General features: G+C 43.5%; 1 protein-coding gene across 6 annotated transcripts in view; it reads left to right on the top strand.

Annotated features, from left to right (window-relative positions):
• TRPC6 (transient receptor potential cation channel subfamily C member 6) overlaps positions 1-18,869 on the top strand; it is a 227,461-nt gene that overhangs the window by 108,058 nt on the left and 100,534 nt on the right. Inside the window, exon 1 of one of the 6 annotated variants that reach the window (XM_056561534.1) lies at positions 5,010-5,107. The exons of 4 other annotated variants lie outside the window; for them this stretch is intronic. In XM_056561534.1, coding sequence (XP_056417509.1) covers positions 5,103-5,107 — 5 coding nt within the window. In that variant the 5' untranslated portion in view covers positions 5,010-5,102. Of the gene's footprint in view, positions 1-5,009; positions 5,178-18,869 lie in introns of those variants that run through there. One more of the 6 variants, XM_056561535.1, reaches the window with a different exon arrangement.

Genomic DNA, 18,869 nt, shown 5'->3' with positions numbered 1-18,869 from the left:
CCATCCATGTCTGTAGAAAAAGCACTGCAGAAAAATGGTGATAGAACTGATCCTATTCAAACACCATTCTTATCCTTTTGAGACGCTGGATGGTCTGACATGCAGTGGTGCTGAACAGTAAAACAACTGGCCCACATAGTCACCAGATTTTTGCCAATTGAGCATTTATGGCTAGCCAGCTTTCGCAACCCACAAGTGTGCAGGATCTACAGGCCCAGCTGGAACATCTGTTGGTACATGTGCCGCAGGATGTCATAAATAACCTGTATACCGCCATGCCCAACTGTATCTCATCTTGTATACAAGGCCCCGCAGGGTAATAGAGCCTGCTTTCAATTACAGTACAGTTTTCCTCAATAAACTTTTTATTTGACGCTAATTTCTATTCTAACTTTATTAGAATTGACAACCTCTGCGTATAATACTATGGATAAGCTTATAAAGGTTTGGCTTCCTTGGTCAATTTTTCATTCCTCCCCAGAATTCTCACAGTGCATTGAAACAGACCAACTACCCCAGTCCACTGGGAAGTAGGCTTAGACTCATTAGGTCTTAGGAGATGTTCACACTACAAAATCCATATGCAGAATTCCAATCAGGAATTCTTCTTGGAGATTCCGTCTAAGGCACTAGTTCTGCGTGGACCTGTGCTTTTACCATTATGAACAATGCAGTCTGCTCGTAATTCCGCCAAAAGAATGAACACGTTTATTCTTTCGGGGGATCAATTTCAGCGGCGGAATTCTGAAATTCCACAGTATGAATGTGTGAACACCAATGTTAGGATTCATACAGCAGAATTCCCCAGCGCAATTCCGTGCACAGCAACTCCGTAGTGTGAACATAACCTCACATAGAATTACGATATGCTCTGCTAACATCATGTTCCACTACGTATGTATCTTCCTTCCCCTGTTCATAATTTTTTCTTTCCTCCCTTTCTAACTCTTTCCTTTCTATTTCTTTCTTCTTTCCACACTCCTTTAATTTACAATGTTTTGAAGTCTCCTCATTTTAGCCTTAAAGGGATACTCTGCTGAAAACATCTTATCCCCTATCCAAAGGATAGGGGATAAGATGTTAGATTGCGGGGGTCGCAATGCTGGGGACCCCTGCGATCTCCGCTGCAGCACCCCTGTTATTCGGTTCACGGAGCGAACTACTAGCCGTCATGCCCCCTCCCATAGACATGAATGGAAGGGGGGGGGGGGGGGCGTGACATCATGAATGTGGAAGCTGCAAGCTTCCGTGTTCCAGACGCCGCTGCTGGCCTGGAGATGCCGGCCAACGGTGGGACACCGACGATCTAACATCTTATCCCATATCCTTTAGATAGGGGATAAGATGTTTTCAACGAAGTACCCCTTTAAGGGTCTATTCACACGTACAGTATTCTGCACAGATTTGATGCGCAGGATTTGAAGCTGTGTTCAGTCATTTAGTTTACATTGGAATCTGCAGCAGAAAATCCTGCGCATCAAATCTGCGCAGAATACTGTATTTGTGAATAAACCATAAAGGCGATATCTCATGGAGAAAAATGTACCCCCTATCTACAGGACCCCACGCGATCTCCTATAAGGAGCGGCACGTCATGACCCGCGCACGGAGCGGGGGCCTCAACGGCTCTCCCATAGAGCTATATGGAGGTGAAGTGGCGGCCCTTGGTTCGTGTGGGGGTCGTGACACACCACTCCCAGGGATAACTGGGACTCCATACAGGAGATCGCAGGGGGCCCCAGTGATAACAGCCATCACTCTCCGTTTTTGGAGTGAGCTGAATCACCGCACTTGCTTCGTAGTACCCAAGCGTGCACACAACATAAATATACGCCATATGTCGGGAAGCAGTCACACATGTTTAACTAGCATATTTAGTTAATACAATTCTTAATGATTCATAATATTGTAATCACTTACATATATCATCATCTTTACATTCACACATATAAAGTTTCATTTGAGTCCAACAACTACTTCTTGGTGCATTATTTTTTTTGTTTTTTTGTTTTTGGTGTCTGTCCATGACAAATAGAAGGTTTATTCTTTATTTATTTTTAGAAATAACTGCCTGTATACCAGTGTTTTCCAACCAGGGTGCCTCCAGCTGTTGAAAAATTACAACTCCCAGCATGCCCGGACAGCCAACGGCTGTCCGGGCATGCTGGGAGTTGTAGTTTATCAATAGAGAGACCTTTACCGATATAGTTAAACACAAGCACAGAGAGCCGAGGGCAGTACCAGCTGTAACTATTTCCCTCATTACTACAAAACTTAATTTAATATTATTGTAATATTAATCATTTTGTTAAAAACCCCAAAACGTCCATGTGCAGCCGCCGTAATTTTCTCCATGTTATTACAGTCTCATTGTGTAATAATTCCATTCCCGCCGAGAAGCTTCATTTTCATGATTATATTAGTGGAAAATAAGATTATATAAAGAGAAGGGTTTTTTAATTATGTGTAAGTCTAATTACACTAAGATATTAATTCTCCGTCTGCTCCTCCTACGAGATGTCGTTTGCTGCCTTATATCGTCATGAATATTTCCACGTTTGCCTTCGCCCATTGTATGTATTAAAACAGTAAGCAATTTTTCTTTTTTATTTGGTATTTATTATAATATTCTTAAAATTAAAGGTTATATCTAAGATTTAAAGGGGCACTGTAGTGTAGAACAATTTATCCCCAATCCAAAGGATAGGAGAGAAGTGTCTGATCGTGGGGGTCCGACCATTGGGACCCCCCTACGATCTCCTGCCCGGCGCCCTGCTCTCCTTGCGCATTGAGATCTCTACTCTGTGCAAGTAGACTGTCCACCCCCGCACGAAGCTGGGGTCAACATGCCCCCTCCATTCATCCCTATGGGAGAGCTTGAGATACATGAATGTTGTATCCTCGGCTCTCCCATAGAGATGTGTGATAGCCTGGGGGAGTTGGGTGTAGGGAGTGTAGCTGTGCGGTTACTAAAGGGTGTCTGGTTAACCCTTTCTATTCATGATGCCAGGGTGAGGGCTCCTCTGTAATGCTTGTCCTACTGCCACACTTCCCAAGAGTGATAGGGAGGTATAGAATAATTGAATGTCCACAACCGGAGAGTTTGCTAAAAACAGTTGGAACTTTTACTGAAGATTTTATGCAAGCTTCATAACCGGAACAGTCTCTATACATGCAAAGTCTCTTATAGATTGACAGTGGTTGGAACCTTAAGCATTTTAGAGTCCGTAGACTGATATGCGCTGTTCCACTGGATTTAGGGGTTTTAGTAGCGGTCCAGTAGTCACGCTAGCTTTAGTGGGGATTAGTTTAGAACTCATGGTTTAGTTTAGGCTGAGGCCGGTAGGTTTTCTGGCCTAGCTTGTCTTTTGAAAGTTGCGCAGATCCGTCCTGCTAGTCCGGCATCCACTAGAGCGATAATTGGCTGCAGCTCCCTTATATGGGCAGGGGCTGGACTAGAGCTAATTGGTCCAATTCTTCTGTCAATCACCTTTACATAGAATTACGGGTAAACATGTGACCCAAGGATGTCCAAAGGTCCTCCAACATACCATAGAGGAATCAACATGGTCACATGACCGAAGGTCCTGCAACGCTAACAAGGTAAGTATACTATACATTATATTAAATATACATGATTAAATATGTACATATAAACATTATAGAATTAGAGTAGAAGGAGGCGACTAGGGCTGTCCCACCTGGGGGAACCCTACCTGAACGTAGTAACTCTGACTTTGGGGACCACCATACAAGGTACGGTATGCAATACGGTACCGGGACACCACAGATGCATGGAGGGGGCGTGTTGACCTCCGCTTCATGCTGTGGTCGACACAGCTCCTGGGGAGAGCAGAGGCACCGAGCATCCATCCCATCCAAACGGAGCTCCATTAGTGCAGGAAGCCTCAGCAGCCTATACCAATGGAGCGTCGATAACACTGATCAATACTGTTCTATGGCACTGCATTGGTCAGTGTATACAATCTAAGGATTATATGCAATAGTCTCCTATGGGGACTAAAAGATACTGTAGCAAACAAAATATTTTAAAAATTAGGTAATAAATGTGAGTAAGCCCCTTCCTTAATAATAATAATAATAATAAAATAAAAAAAATGTAATGTAACACATGTGGTATCCCTACATGTGGGAATATCCGAACTGTTAACATGCACTGTTATTTAAACTGAATTTGTCAATGGCATAAACATAATTAAAATACCAGAATTGCGATATTTTGGTAACTTCATATCCCAGAATAAAATGTATAAAAAGCGATCAAAAAGTCCAATCAAAAGAAAAATGATACAGAAAAAGACTACAGATCATGGCACAAAATTTTTTTCCCTTATAAAGCACTGTATATAGAAAATTAAAAGTGTTTTTAGGGTCAGAAGAGGACAATTTTAAGCATGCCAATTTTCGTACAAAAAGTTATATGGGGAGATTTATCAAAATCTGTGCAGAGAAGAAAGTTGACCAGTTGCCCATAGCAACCAATCCGATGGCTTCTTTAATGTTTACAGAGGCCTTTAAAAAGTGAAAGAAGCGATCTGATTGGTTGCTATGGGCATCTGGTCAACTTTTCCTCTGCACAGGTTCTGATGAATCTCCCCAATCATTTTTTTAAAGTAGTAAAATAAAGCAAAGCCTATGTAAATTGGGTATCATTTTAATTGTGGTGTCCCACTACCGTATTGCATACCGTACCTTGGTTAGGGGTCCCCAAAGTCAGAGTTCCTAGTAACTGTGGGGTTCCGCTTCTTTGGTCATCTCCTAGTCACCCCTCATATAGTTAATATATTTCTAAAATAAATGTAAATACTGTATAGAAAGTGTATACTTACCTTGCATAGCGTCGCAGGGCCTGGGGGTCATGTGACTGTGGTTTAGTCTCTATGGTAGGTAAAAGGACCTTTGGAGGTTCGTGAGTCAGGTGATTACCCCAATGCCTTGTAAAGCTGATTGACAGATGGTGTGGACCAATCCAAAAATGGCCAGCCTCTGCTCAAATAAGGGAGCTGCAGCCAATAGACGCTCTCTTGTTCCTGCGCTGCAATGCAAGCAGCATCTCTTTACTCTTGGGTTGCTGACACTTCATGAGGTAGGACCTCCGCAACTTACAACGACTGCTACTAGGCCACAGCCTGCCGGCCTTGACCTGAAACGAAACAGTGAGTTCTTACAACTTCCCCGTTTATGCTAGCGATACCCTGGACCTAAACATAACCCTAAATCCAGCGGATCTGCGCATACTAAATACTACTAAGCTGAAGAACTTACAAAAGTCCCAACCATACGTCAATCTCATCTAAGCTGTATATAGACTCTGTTATAAAGACTGTTCCTGTATACGCGTGTTACATAAAATCTTCAGTAAAGTTTACTCTGGTTGTGGACAATACTTTATTCTGCATCTACCTATCGCTCTTGGGAAGGGTGGCGACAGGCCAAGCCATACAGCATTTAACCCTCACCCTGGCGTCACGACTGGCAAGAGTTAATTATAACCGTGATATACCTCACAGCAACGCCCCAACTGCCATACACCCCCCCCCCCCCCCAAGGCACCACATAATCCTATTAAACTACAGAATAAAGATAAAGGGGAGATTTTCAAAACCTGTCCAGAGGAAAAGTTGCTGAGTTGCCCCTAGCAACCAATCAGATCGCTTCTTTCATTTTCAAAAAAGGACTCTGCAAAATGAAAGAAGCGATCTGATTGGTTGCTATGGGCAACTCAGCAACTTTTCCTCTGGACGGGTTTTGATAAATCTTCCCCAATGTGTCATTTTTACTGAAAAGTCACAAAATGACAGTGTTTCCCAACCAGGGTGCCTCCAGCTGTGGCAAAACTACAACTCCCAGCATGTCCGGACAGCCTTCGGCTGTCCGGGCATGCTGGGAGTTGTAGTTTTGCCATAGCTGGAGGCACCTTGGGAAATACTGTTATAGAGGTTAGCTTACTTGAGGCGGAACGTTATTCATGTAGTTGAAGTTTTGCGCTAGACGAAAACTCCCTCGTCCTATCAAAGTACACAAAAAAAAAGTGTCAGTATTATATGGAGAGAGCAGCCTATATGTCTTCATGCTGAAGGTCTTCTCCTGGCATGATGGCGATGCTAAGATGATAGATCGTACAGCGCAGGAGTATGGAGGATTTGTATTGCAAATGATGGGGAAATAATAGCTCCTGGTGCGCGGTGACAGATGTTTATCTAGGAGCAGTCATCAGTCATGTAGTCATCTAATGGGGCTGACCGCAGGACAGAGAGAGTAAGATACAGAGCGGCGTCCATCATTGCTTTATCATCAGAGGAGACTATGATTCAAATAAAAGCAACATAAAAGAAAACATTAGCATAGTGTTAACTATATATATATACCGTATTTATCGGCGTATAACACGCACTTTTTAGGCAAAAATTTTTAGCCTAAAGTCTATGTGCGTGTTATACGCCGATACACCCCCAGGAAAGGCGGCGGGAGAGAGGCCGTCGCTGCCCGCTTCTCTCCCCCTGCCTTTCCTGGGGTCTAGAGCCCTGCTGCCGACCCTTCTCTCCCCCTGGCTATCGGCGCCGCTGCCCGTTCTGTCCCCCTAACTATTGGTGCCGGCGCCGATAGCCAGGGGGAGAGAAGGGGCAGGGGCAGCGGCACCCATTGCCGGCGCCGCTGCCCCGTCGCCTCCCCCCATCCCCGGTGGCATAATTACCTGTTGCCTGGGTCGCGTCCCGGTGCGCGGTATACCCCGATAAATACGGGATAGATAGATTAGATGGAATAGATAGATTAGATAGATTAGATTGATTAGATTGATTAGATTGATTAGATAAGATTAGATAAGATTAGATAGATAGATAGATAGATAGATAGATACGGGATGAGTATTTAACTCAGGGAGAGTTCACCACTCCTGGTGTCATGGAGCTTTCAAGGGCCACTAAGCACTCCGCAGGCATTCTGGGTAGGGGAATATGCAAATCAGCTCATTACACCAGGAGTGGTGAGCTCTCCCTGAGTTAAATACTCATCCCGTTTAGTAGGCCCCTCAGTAATGAATAAAAAATAATAAGCAAGCTATAATATAGCAAACAGAATAAATTAATGTATCAGTGCATCAAGGGTTAATCCTCAATCTCTTTTTTTATTCGTGTGATAAAATTGCGCTCAGTGTGTCTGTTGGCAGACCCCGTTAGGGCAAGTTGGCCACAAATGTATTCACGCAGCTCCCATTGAATAAATTAAGGTCCCCTCTTGTGGCGGCAGTAAGCTGCCAGAAAATGATCATATACAGGGGTTATCTTTGGCATTCCTTTTTCCGTCATGCCGCTGCCATTTTATTAGCGTGATTGACAGGGCTAGAATATCCTGGAGATATGCCACCAGTGTCTGTCTCTCTCTAAGGTTAAAGGGGGTTGTCTCAGCTGTTTGTCCCTCTTTTCAGCCTTAAATGGGCCTTAAATGGGCATCAGAATAAATCAGAATAAAGAAAAACTTTTTGTATGTTGTACATCTTGGCAAAACATGAACCTTTGTAATATACTTAGTAAAAAAAATGTTCTCCTTTTTATAGAAATCACGGCTTATAAAAAAAGACCACTAGGGGTCCCTATACAATCCAGAACATAATCATGTCAGGCTGCAGCATCATCTTTGTCCCAGCTGAAGCACAGGCTGGTACAAAGGCCAGGAAGTGAGGGTGGGACTAGCGCTCCTCTGTGCTCACTATTGGTTGCTAGGGATGTTGTTGATAACCTCTGACAAGTGGATTTTCATCATTCTAATTGGCCCACAAGTGAAAAGAAGGAATATGCGAATATTCACATATGCAAATATGCGCATATGCGGAAAAAAGTGAATATTCGTAATTTCGAATATATAGCGAATATATTTGGAATATTCGTGAAATTCGCGAATTTGCGATATTCGCGATAAAAATTCGAAATGCGAATATTCACGCCCAACACTAGAGCTCACTCCTGTCCTATCAGACTGCAGCATGAAAACAGAGAGGAGGGGGTTACAGAGCAGCCTGCAGTGATTGAAGGAATAGACCCAGCACAGCAGATTTAGGGAGAAGGTGAATGCATGGTGAGTGAGGGCGGGCTCAGTGCTTGCCTCGGACACACCCCTTCCTGAGCAGTGGATGTCAGAATGAGTGAGAAGCAGAACAGGAGGTATTTGTAAGCTAAATACAGAAGATAGTGAGTCACATATGTCAGCATTATTTTTTTCTGTGATATGACAGGTACTGTCATGTGTATATGACCAAACGACCACTTAAGTTCAAGTTTTTTTTTTGTGCTGTGAAATAGCTGCTTTAGACTATGTTCACATAATGGAATTTTGGCAAACTTTTTGAACGCCCCCTTGTACATTGTATTTTTTGTTTATTAAGTGGTTTGCCATATTTCTCAAGAAAGCTCACGGCATATGGTATATGCCAAACAGGCTCCATAGGCTTCCATTCACCAGATGGAGGTCATAAGGCTGTACCTGTGCTTTTGGCCTCCGTTCAGCTTTGGTCGTCACTTACTCTCTGTATTAAACAGCTCAGCCCGCTATGTAATTCCCTACAGAGGCATTCAGGACGAACCATTAACCATAGTATGCTTTGTAATCTTGGAGCCTATGTATGATGGATTCCCCTCAGTGGCGTTGGTCAGAGAATTCCCCGGACATACACCTCTATCGGACTCGTATGAAAAGAACCAAAGCTAAACGTAAACATTTATGAGCCTAAATTTGGTAACACAGCAGGACTCTAAGGAGGGTTTGATTTGGAGCTGAGCTATTAATCTTCGAGTGACATAGGCTGGAGCTTCATTGTGGATGGGCAGCGGCAGAGATAAACTATACAGTGATAAGCTGCCGAGGAGGGAAATCTTGAGAGGCGAGTCCATAAGACAGCTCTTAACTGCGAGGAATGACGAAAGAGACTGCAGCACTGAGAGCAGGTATCCCCTTCTTTTTTTCCCTCTCATTTTGCTATTTGTGGACATTGTTTAAGCCAGTGGATACATTGGTCTGTCAGCCATCTCTACTGTTCACCTCTTTAAGAAGACCCCCTTAGCCATACCAGATTTCGCATGTCAGATATTTTCAAGTCCACTATGTACAGTATATTGGTCAGTCTCTTAAAGTCGATGTCGAGGGGGAGAAAGTAAAAATGGTTATATGGGGGGATCTACCAGTTAGACAGTGATAGTTAAAGGGAACCTGCCATCAGATTTTACCATATACATAACGCAAGGCAATGCATTATATATGGTAAAATCTTCTTCCTCACCATCCCCGGGGGATGTTTCTGCCCGCATGGGTGGTAAGGATATGAAGTTCGTAAGTCTCCCCTACCTAGTCCCATCAGCTGTGCTGTAATCATGCCCCCTCCGTGTGATTGATAGCCCTCGTCACCGCTATCCTCCCATAGCAGACTGAACAGAGCAAGGAAGTGGCGATGAAGTGGACGTTGAGGGGGTGTGATTACAGCTGAGAAGACAAGAATAGGTGAGTATAGCTCCCCTCCCAGGGGATTACTTACTGGGCCAGCAGAGGACACTTTCTAACTTTATATCCTCACCATCCCTGTGGACAGGAACCTGAGCCCCGAGGACAGGTAGGAGACCATTGCCGGAGCACACGGGGCACCGTAAATGGCTATCCGGTGGCAGCTGAAGCAGTCTGCGCTGCCGTATAGCCATTTATTCAATAGCCCCGACATACAAAAGCATCATATGTTGATACTGCCTTCAACATACGATCGCCTCTGAGAGGCGATCGTATGTTGAAATTATCGTATGTCAGGGCCATCGTAGGTCGGGGGGGTCACTGTATTTAAGAATCAACATGCATGATTCAATACAATACATTATGGAAGCATTGTTAGCAACTACAAATTTACTCAATTTAATTCACTCAATTAAGGGAATTTTAATGGTCATAGGTAACAAGAATTAAAGGGGATGTCTGGCAGGAAAACATTTTTTTGAAAGGAAAGACTATGTTAAAAAAACTAATAAAAATAAGGATTACTCACCCCACCAATCCCCTGTCACCATCTGACACTCACCAGTAGCTCCACTTCCTGGTCAGATCTTTACACACAGGAAATGCCTCTTAATCCTTTCATCAGGCAACTTATCAAAATAGTCTGAGCCTGGTAAGTGTCAAAACAGCAGTGATAGGGAATCAGTAAGATATTTTTTATTTTAGTTATTTAATTTAAAAAAATTATATATACACCTTGTTCCAAATTATTATGCAAATTATATTTTTCTCATTTATCTAAATAATTTATGTAAATAATAGTCAGCATAATTCTCATGTTATCAACTAGTAAGAGCACAATTCAAATGTTATTGAACAAATCTCCTAATGATAACAGTATTTTTTTTAAACATAAAAAGCTTACAATGCACTGTTTGAAATTATTGCGCACAGTGGCCCTTATTTACTAAGAGTGTTGTGTAAGTTTCTTTGTGGGTTTTAATTCCCTACAATTTATTTTCCACGGTATTTACTAAGGTTTCCCTACATTTTCCACTTTCTCTACACTTTTCTTTTTTACACCTGCTCTGATCTGTCTGGTTTTCCTCATCTCAAATCCACCACATTTTCTGTGGAAACCTTAGTAAATATGTTGGGCTTTTGTGAAAAATTTGGGAACACGCCCCTTTTTCAGTGACCACGCCTCCTTTCCCTGGTGGTCACGCCCCTTTTGCGGGTTTTCTTAGCAAAATTGAGCGTTAGTTGGGGTTTTTTAAATTTTGGCACAAAATCTGGCGCAGACAGAATTTCTGGCGCCATGCGACAGAATCTGGTGCACAACCCAACAAAACATGTCGGGTTTGCAATAGTAAATGAGGGCCAGTAAGTTTCAAAACACTTTATAGGTTGTAAAGAACTTGAAATTGTCATTGTGTTTGCAGCATATTTACTGAAATCAAAAGATATTTCAATCAAACTTTTACAGGTCACGTTACATTTTAACATAGGACCCCTTATTTGATAGCAGCTTCACAAGCCTTGCATCCATTGAACTTGTGAATTTTTGGACATTTTCTGCTTGAATTTGTTTGCAAGATGTCAGAATAGCCTCCCAGAGCTGCTGTTTGAATGTAAACTGCCTCCCATCCTCATAGATCTTTTGCTTGAAGATGCTCCACAGGTTCTCAATAGGATTGAGGTCAGGGGAGGATGGAGGCCACACCATGACTTTCTCTCCTTTTATCCCCATAGCAGCCATTGATGCATAGGTATTCTTTGCAGCATGAGATGGTGCATTGTCATGCATGAAGATATTTTTTTTACAGACAGCATAGTTCTCCCTTCTGTACCAGGGACGAAAGAGTTCAGTCAGAAACTCCACATACTTTGCAGAGGTCATCTTTACACCTTCGGGGACCCTAATGGGGCCGACCAGCTCTCTTTCCATGATTCTGGCCCAAAACATGACTCCACCACCACCTTGCTGACATTGCAGCCTTGTTGGAAGAGGGTGGTCGTCCACAAACCATCCACTACTCCCTCCATCTGGACCATCCAGGGTTGCACTGCATTGATCAGTGAACAGGACTGTTTGAAAATTAGTCTTCATGTATTTCTCTGTCCAATGCAGCTGTTTCTGCTTATGAGCATTGGTTAGTGGTGGCCGAATAGAAGGTTTCTGTACAATTGCAAGACTCTGGAGGACTCCTCACCTTGATGTCCGTGGGATTCCACAGGCACCAGCAGTTTCAAATATCTCTTTGCTGCTACGTAATGGTATTTTAGCAGCTGCTCTCTTGATCCGATGCATGGATCTGGCAGAAATTTGCCTTTATCTGCACAAACCCGTCTGTGCTCTGAATCAGCCACAAATCTCTTAATAATGATATGATCTCGCTTAAGTTTTCATGAAATATCTAATGTTTTCATACCTTGTCCAAGGTTTTGAACTATTTCACTCTTTTCGGAAGACAAGAGATCTTTTTTCTTACCCATATTGCTTGAAAATGGTGTCTGCTTAATTATGTTAAATTGGGCTCACCTGGCAATCTAATTATCACAGGTGTCCGAGATTGTTCTCCGTGATCAAAAGTGCCTGAGACACAATGTATCCATGAGTTGAACTGAAAAACAAAATATTTAATCTTTGTGACACTTAAATAGAATTAGCATAATCATTTGGAGCAGGGTGATATATATATATATATATATATATATATATATATATATACAAAAAATATTTGCAGCACAACCCAGAAAAAATGTAGTGGGTGCCAAGCATCCCAGGCCCGATCACGGCCAACCAGATACTAGAACAAAGCAATGGTGCAGCACTCCGATTTCAATCAAAAAATAGTGTATTTATTCACCACATCTCAAAAATACAGCAACGTTTCAGCTCAACAATAGAGCCTTTCTCAAGCCTTCAGGCTTGAGAAAGGCTCTATTGTTGAGCTGAAACGTTGCTGTATTTTTGAGATGTGGTGAATAAATACACTATTTTTTGATTGAAATCGGAGTGCTGCACCATTGCTTCGTTCTATATATATATATATATATATATATATATATATATATACATAATTTAAACTTTACATATGTATGTATATATGTGGATATGTATGTTCCAGCATAACTTCCGAACAGCTGGAGAGCTAGTTACTTGTATGTCGACCAAAAACATAGTAGAGTTTAGGGATGGCCCAATATCAACAATCTCACAGCCTGAGAGTTAAACAGCTAAGCCCTGACAGATAAATCATACTTTACCATGATGTTGATCCAGGAGCAGGATGTTTAACCCCTTAACGACGCAGGACGTAAATGTACGTCCTGGTGAGCTGGTACTTAAAGGGGTATTCCAGGCAAAACTTTTTTTTATATATATCAGCTGGCTCCGGAAAGTTAAACAGATTTGTAAATGACTTCTATTAAAAAATCTTAATCCTTCCAATAGTTATTAGCTTCTGATGTTTTCTGTCTAACTGCTCAATGATGATGTCACGTCCCGGGAGCTGTGCATGATGGGAGAATATCCCCATCAGAGAGCAGTCATCAGAGAGCAGTTAGACAGAAAAGAACAACTCAACTTCAGAAGCTAATAACTATTGGAAGGATTAAGATTTTTTAATAGAAGTCATTTACAAATCTGTTTAACTTTCCAGCATAGCTCTATCCCTCATTCCTAGTCCTCAAAATGGCTCCTTTCCTCACCACTGACAGACTCCCTACTCTTGTCCCCTACTAAATTAGCAGATCACCGTTGATATCACTGATAAGTTTCCTCCTCCTCGTACGCTACTTTCACACTGTGAAAGTTGCTCCGTTACAAGCGGACGTAAATAATTTTTTTCTTCACTTTGACCGCCTTTAACGTCCGTTATTGTAACGGAGCCTAACCGGAGTTATGACGGGAAAAGAGGATCCCATTCACTTCAATGGGATTCCTCTAACGTCCGTTATAGCTCCCGTTATTGCAGCCGAAGATAGCACAGAGTGGATCCACATCCAGCTGATTCAGAGGGGATATAATTCCAATGTATAATCTTATCACAGAAGTTTTCACTGAATAATTCACTCGAAAAAGTGGTCTTTGGTTTGATAAGAGGATGGTCTTTTTTTATAAAGGGGAAGTTTCCATAAAAATTTGGTCTAGATGGGATTGTGTCTTCTCAAGGAGATTTCACTGTATGTTCTATGAAATCTCACACTCTCTTGGGACCGAAAAATATACCATGGGAAATTTAAAAAAGTCAGATTTGGATGAGAAATAGATATGCTGCAATGCTAGATAAAAAATAAAAAAAACTCTCTTTCTTGTATAACTAATTGGATTACATATCTGTATGTATAAAACATTAATAATAATAATAAAAATGAAGATTAATTTTTATGGCCATATTTTCAATAGACTCTCCGAACCTTAGCAGCTCAATACTACAGATTGCAATTTATATCTGTCTCATGATTCTCTAATGAAAGCTTTAACCAAAACACGTTAAAGGTCTTGTTCAACTATTTATGACATGATTCATTACTCCAATAAAAATGCTAAAATGTCCCATAAATCTGAATTAAAACAAGAATGGATTCTGTCATAGATTTACTGCTGACACGATTTTGCTTTTGCCTAATTCATGTACCGTAGCTGTAATTCAAGATTAAATGGATTTTTTGGCACTTTCTTCTTGGCATTAGTGTAATACATAATGCACCTAGTAAGAAACCTAACACCATTTGAAATTCTGTGGTCTGTTCTATTCAAACCTCCCATAAAATATTTAATTCCTTATGTAATGATATAGAATAATGAAAAAGAACCCAGGACACTTTGATGATGTGTGTGAAGTCATAATCATTATTGACTGGCAGGGTACCTGGGGTTGCCCGGTCTTTCTACCTTGTGGGAGAGGAAAAGCAACAATGGTTCTCTTGTCCTCATATCCTGTCCTCATATGCCAATCTCATATCCCTTCTTCATATTCTGTCCCCATATCCTGAGTTTTTATCCCATCCTCATATCCTGACCTCATATCCCAGCCATATATCCCTTCTTCATATTTCATCCTCATATCCCTTCCTCATATGCCAACCTCTTATCCCAACCTTATATCCCTTCTTCATAATCCACCCTCATATCCCGAGTTTATATCCCCTTCTCATATCCTGACCTCATTTCCCAGGCTTATATCCTGTCCTCATATCGCATCCTCATATTCCTTCCTCATATCCCGAACTCATATACCGACCTCATATCCCATCCTCATTTCCTGTCCTCATATCCAGGGGCGGACCGACAGGCCGGTCCATTCGTCCCTCGTGCGAAGGCCCGGACGGGGGAAAGGGCCCGCTGTCCGCCGCCTGCCACATTAAATAAAATAAAAATGTTATCTAATTGCCCGGCACACACCTGGACCTGGGCCCGGCACACACCCGGACCCGGAGAACGGTGCTGCTGGCTGCTGTTTGCCATTTCCCAAACAGCCACGCCAGCCCTGTAAGATAGCCGCAGTGGCTGCCTGGGAGATGCGCTTTGAACTCCAGCGTGGCGCCGCGGCACGTGAGGTCATGTCACCGTGGCCACGTCGGAGGTCACGTCACAGCGCCCACGTCGGAGCTCACTGTGTGCCCGCCGCCCTGCTCGCTCGTACAGGGCCCACTTGTCCTTAGGTACGGAACCCCTTTTTCCTCAGGTACGGAGCCCCGCTTGTCCTCAGTGTACAGAGCCCCATGTGTCTTCAGTGTACAGGGCCTGCTTGTCCTCCGAGGACAAGCGGGGCCCTGTACACTGAGGACAAGCAGGGCTTTGTACACTGAGGACAAGCAGGGCTCTGTACACTGAGGATACGCGGAACTCTGTACACTGTGTACAGAGCCCCACCTGTCCTCAGTGCACAGAGCCCTGCTTGTCCTCAGTGTACAGAGCCCCGCCTGTCCTCTGTGTACAGAGCCCTGCTGGTCCTCAGTGTACAGGGCCCCGCCTGTCCTCTGTGTACAGGGCCCCGCTTGTCCTCAGTGTACAGGGCCCCGCTTGTCCTCAGTGTACAGGGCCTCGCTTGTCCTAAGTGTACAGGGCCCCGCTTGTCCTCAGTGTACAGGGCCCCGCTTGTCCTCAGTGTACAGGGAACCACTTGTCCTCAGTGTACAAAGCCCCGCTTGTCCTCAGTGTACAGGGCCCCACCTGTCCTCAGTGTACAGGGCCCCACCTGTCCTCAGTGTACAGGGCCTGCTTGTCCTCCGAGGACAAGCGGGGCTCAGTGCACAGAGCCCCGCCTGTCCTCAGTATACAGGGCCCCACTTGTCCTCAGTGTACAGGGCCTGCTTGTCCTCCGAGGACAAGCGGGGCTCTGTACACTGAGGACAAGCGGGGCTCTGTACACTGAGGATAAGCGGAACTCTGTACACTGTGTACAGAGCCCCGCCTGTCCTCGGTGTACATGGCCCCGCCTGTCCTCGGTGTACAGGGCCCTGCCTGTCCTCGGTGTACAGAGCCCCGCCTGTCCTAGGTGTACAGAGCCCCGCTTGTCCTCAGTGTAAAGAAACCTGCCAAAGAAGTGCCCTGATCTCTGCCAGCTTTCTCAGTCAGCATCTGCATGGACACATAAACAGGCTAGCCTTTAAAGGGGTTATCCTAGTCTTTAAAGGGGTTATCTAACATAAGATGGTTTTAGTACTTACCTGCACTTACAATGGACATGCTTAGGATGGATCCATGTCTTAGGGCTAAATGGCTATTGTCATGATAGGGTGGCAGGGAAAAGAGAGTTAGTGAGCCCGACCTGTCCCTATAACTGCTGCCCCTTCCTATTGCCCACCTGTCCTAAACAACGGATCTACAACCACGAGGATGGACCATACTGCACTAAAGTGCTTGGGCATACTAACAAACCAAACCAAACTGTACATGTCGGGAAACAAATCAGAAACACAACAGGAATACTGCAAAGCTACATACAGATATTCCAGGCAGGATATAGCATACTAACATACAGTTCCAGAACTAGGATCAAGATTAACGTCAGATATGATATTATGAACAAGACTAGATATGAGGATAAGTCTACAGAATATAAAACCTGCAGATGCAGGGGGTTAACAGGTTAACTGAATGTCAGAACACTAAACGGGTCAAGAAATCAAGAGCACTGTTCACACTGGACTCCAAACAAGGAACACTCTGGACACCTCACTCCATCATGGAGGGACAATACATACTAAAGCCAAATTAGCTCCTAGATAGATAGCACACTCCACAGTGTGAACAGGATACTGGCCTAGGAGGAAACAAAAATCCTAAATACAAGCAAACATGGTTACAGACACAAGACTAACTCACTTCTAGAAAGACTGATTAGCACAAGGCTCAGAAGAGGATTCTATTCTAGGAGATCCAGGAGCAAACAAGGGTCAAAACAGGACTGACAAAATGCACAGTGTGATTGAGGACTCAGGAAACACAAAGCAGAACAAACAATACAAGAATAGTCAAACCCGAGGTACGGTACTTAAATAAAGCAGGCTAAAATCTTGATATCAGACAGGACAGATAACCATGGTTAAAACTCGGGATACAAGTGCCCAGACAGACTTAGTGAACATAATGCAAACATCTGTCAGAGTAACAGGTGTAAATACCAGACCAGCACCTGAAGAGGCCTTATATATCCTCCCAGTGCTGAAGTCAGAAAGGTTAACTCTTCCCAAACCATGGAGAATAAATGCAGAAACTGTTCAGATTTCTGAACAGGACCCAAAGCAAAAAAAAATGAAAAATACAGATAAAACGGACATTACAGATATGTTGTGAGATTACCATAATGCTGCTGCTATCTCTTTGTGAAATGGCTATTTCCTTTTGGAGTTCTCTTCCTCCAACTGCAAGTCCCAGGATCCCTTGTTTGTAAGTGTGCGGTCCCTTTCCTCCCTCCCTCACATCAGCCAATCAAACCAATTGAAGCACACCTGAGCTCCCTAATATGCTGTGCTGTGTCCAGCAGTTGCTCCCCCCATTGAAGCAGACATGGTCCCTTTTAAAGGGGTACTCCGCCCCAAGACATCTTATCCCCTATACAAAGGATAGGGGATTACATGTCAGATCGCCGGGGTCCCGCCGCTGGGGACCCCCGCAATATAGCAAGCAGCACCCACCTGTAACTGCTTCCGGAAGCGTTCGATGCTCTGAGGCTAATTCCTCCCAATCACGGGGACGGAAGATCGTGACGTCACAACTCCTCCCCCGTGTGACATCACGCCCCGACCCCCTCAATGGAAGTCTATGGGAGGGGGCATGATGGGTGGGCCCCGACGATCTGACATCTTATCCCCTATCCTTTGGATAGGGGATAAGATGTCTAGGGGCGGAGTACCCCTTTAACAACTGACTTGTAATATAATGTCTTGGGCCGCACAGCAACTTGGGAAAATCTGAGATGACACTCATTTTGTATGCTGTTGAAAATTAACATTGGGGCAAAGATCACATAAGAATTGTGAGACCAGCCATTAAATATAGTTACAGACAATTTATGATAAACTATGGTGAGGTGAAAGGCATGGTGGTTGATGGGCGATATGTGTCACCAAGGCTCCTGGCCTTGGGGAAGTAAGAGCCGGCATTTATTCAGTGTCTGTGCTGCAATGCAGACTGACACTGTGGCCATAGTATGGCTGGATGGCCAATCCAGGATGGCTCTTACTGGGAATGATCAAGTGTAGGGTGGGGATCATTCCCGATAATCTAGGCCACCTTTTGTTGGCCTTAAAGGCAGCCTGCTTCACCAGCTGAGAGGGATTTGCTAGTTGCAGCTCACACTGCCAGAGAGAGCTAAAAGTGGAGTTCTTCCCTGAGAGTTTGGAAACTGGTGAGGCCTGGAAATGACTTGCTTGATGCCGCATGATATGGACTCATGTGTGAACAAACACCTAAGGAATACAGGTGGATTTTTGTTAAGTTTTTCTTTGAACTGCATCTAAGACTGTTTTTGCTGTTTGCCAAGTGTGAATAAAACACTGAACTTTGATTGGAAAAGTACTGTTTCCTTGCCTCTATACTGCAAATCCACCTATCAGCAAGAGAGAGTCATCACACTACATTAGCTAAAAATCCCGGAATACTCCTTTAAAAAAGACTAGAAACATATAGAGACATAGAAGGTGTCGGGAGATAAGAACCATTTGGGCCATCTAGTCTGCTTAATATTCTAAATACTATGAATAGTCGCTGTCCCTATCTTATATGGAGGATAGCCTTATGCCTATCCCTATCTTATATGGAGGATAGCCTAATGCCTATCCCTATCTTATATGGAGGATAGCCTTATACTTATCCCATGCATGTTTAAACTCCTTCACTGTATTTGCAGCTACCACTTCTGCAGGAA

The sequence above is a fragment of the Hyla sarda genome, chromosome 2 (assembly GCF_029499605.1).
Source record: "Hyla sarda isolate aHylSar1 chromosome 2, aHylSar1.hap1, whole genome shotgun sequence".
In the NCBI taxonomy this organism is placed as follows: Eukaryota; Metazoa; Chordata; class Amphibia; order Anura; family Hylidae; genus Hyla; species Hyla sarda.
Note: the sequence above shows the minus strand (reverse complement) of the source record. Positions and strands in the feature narration are given on the sequence as shown.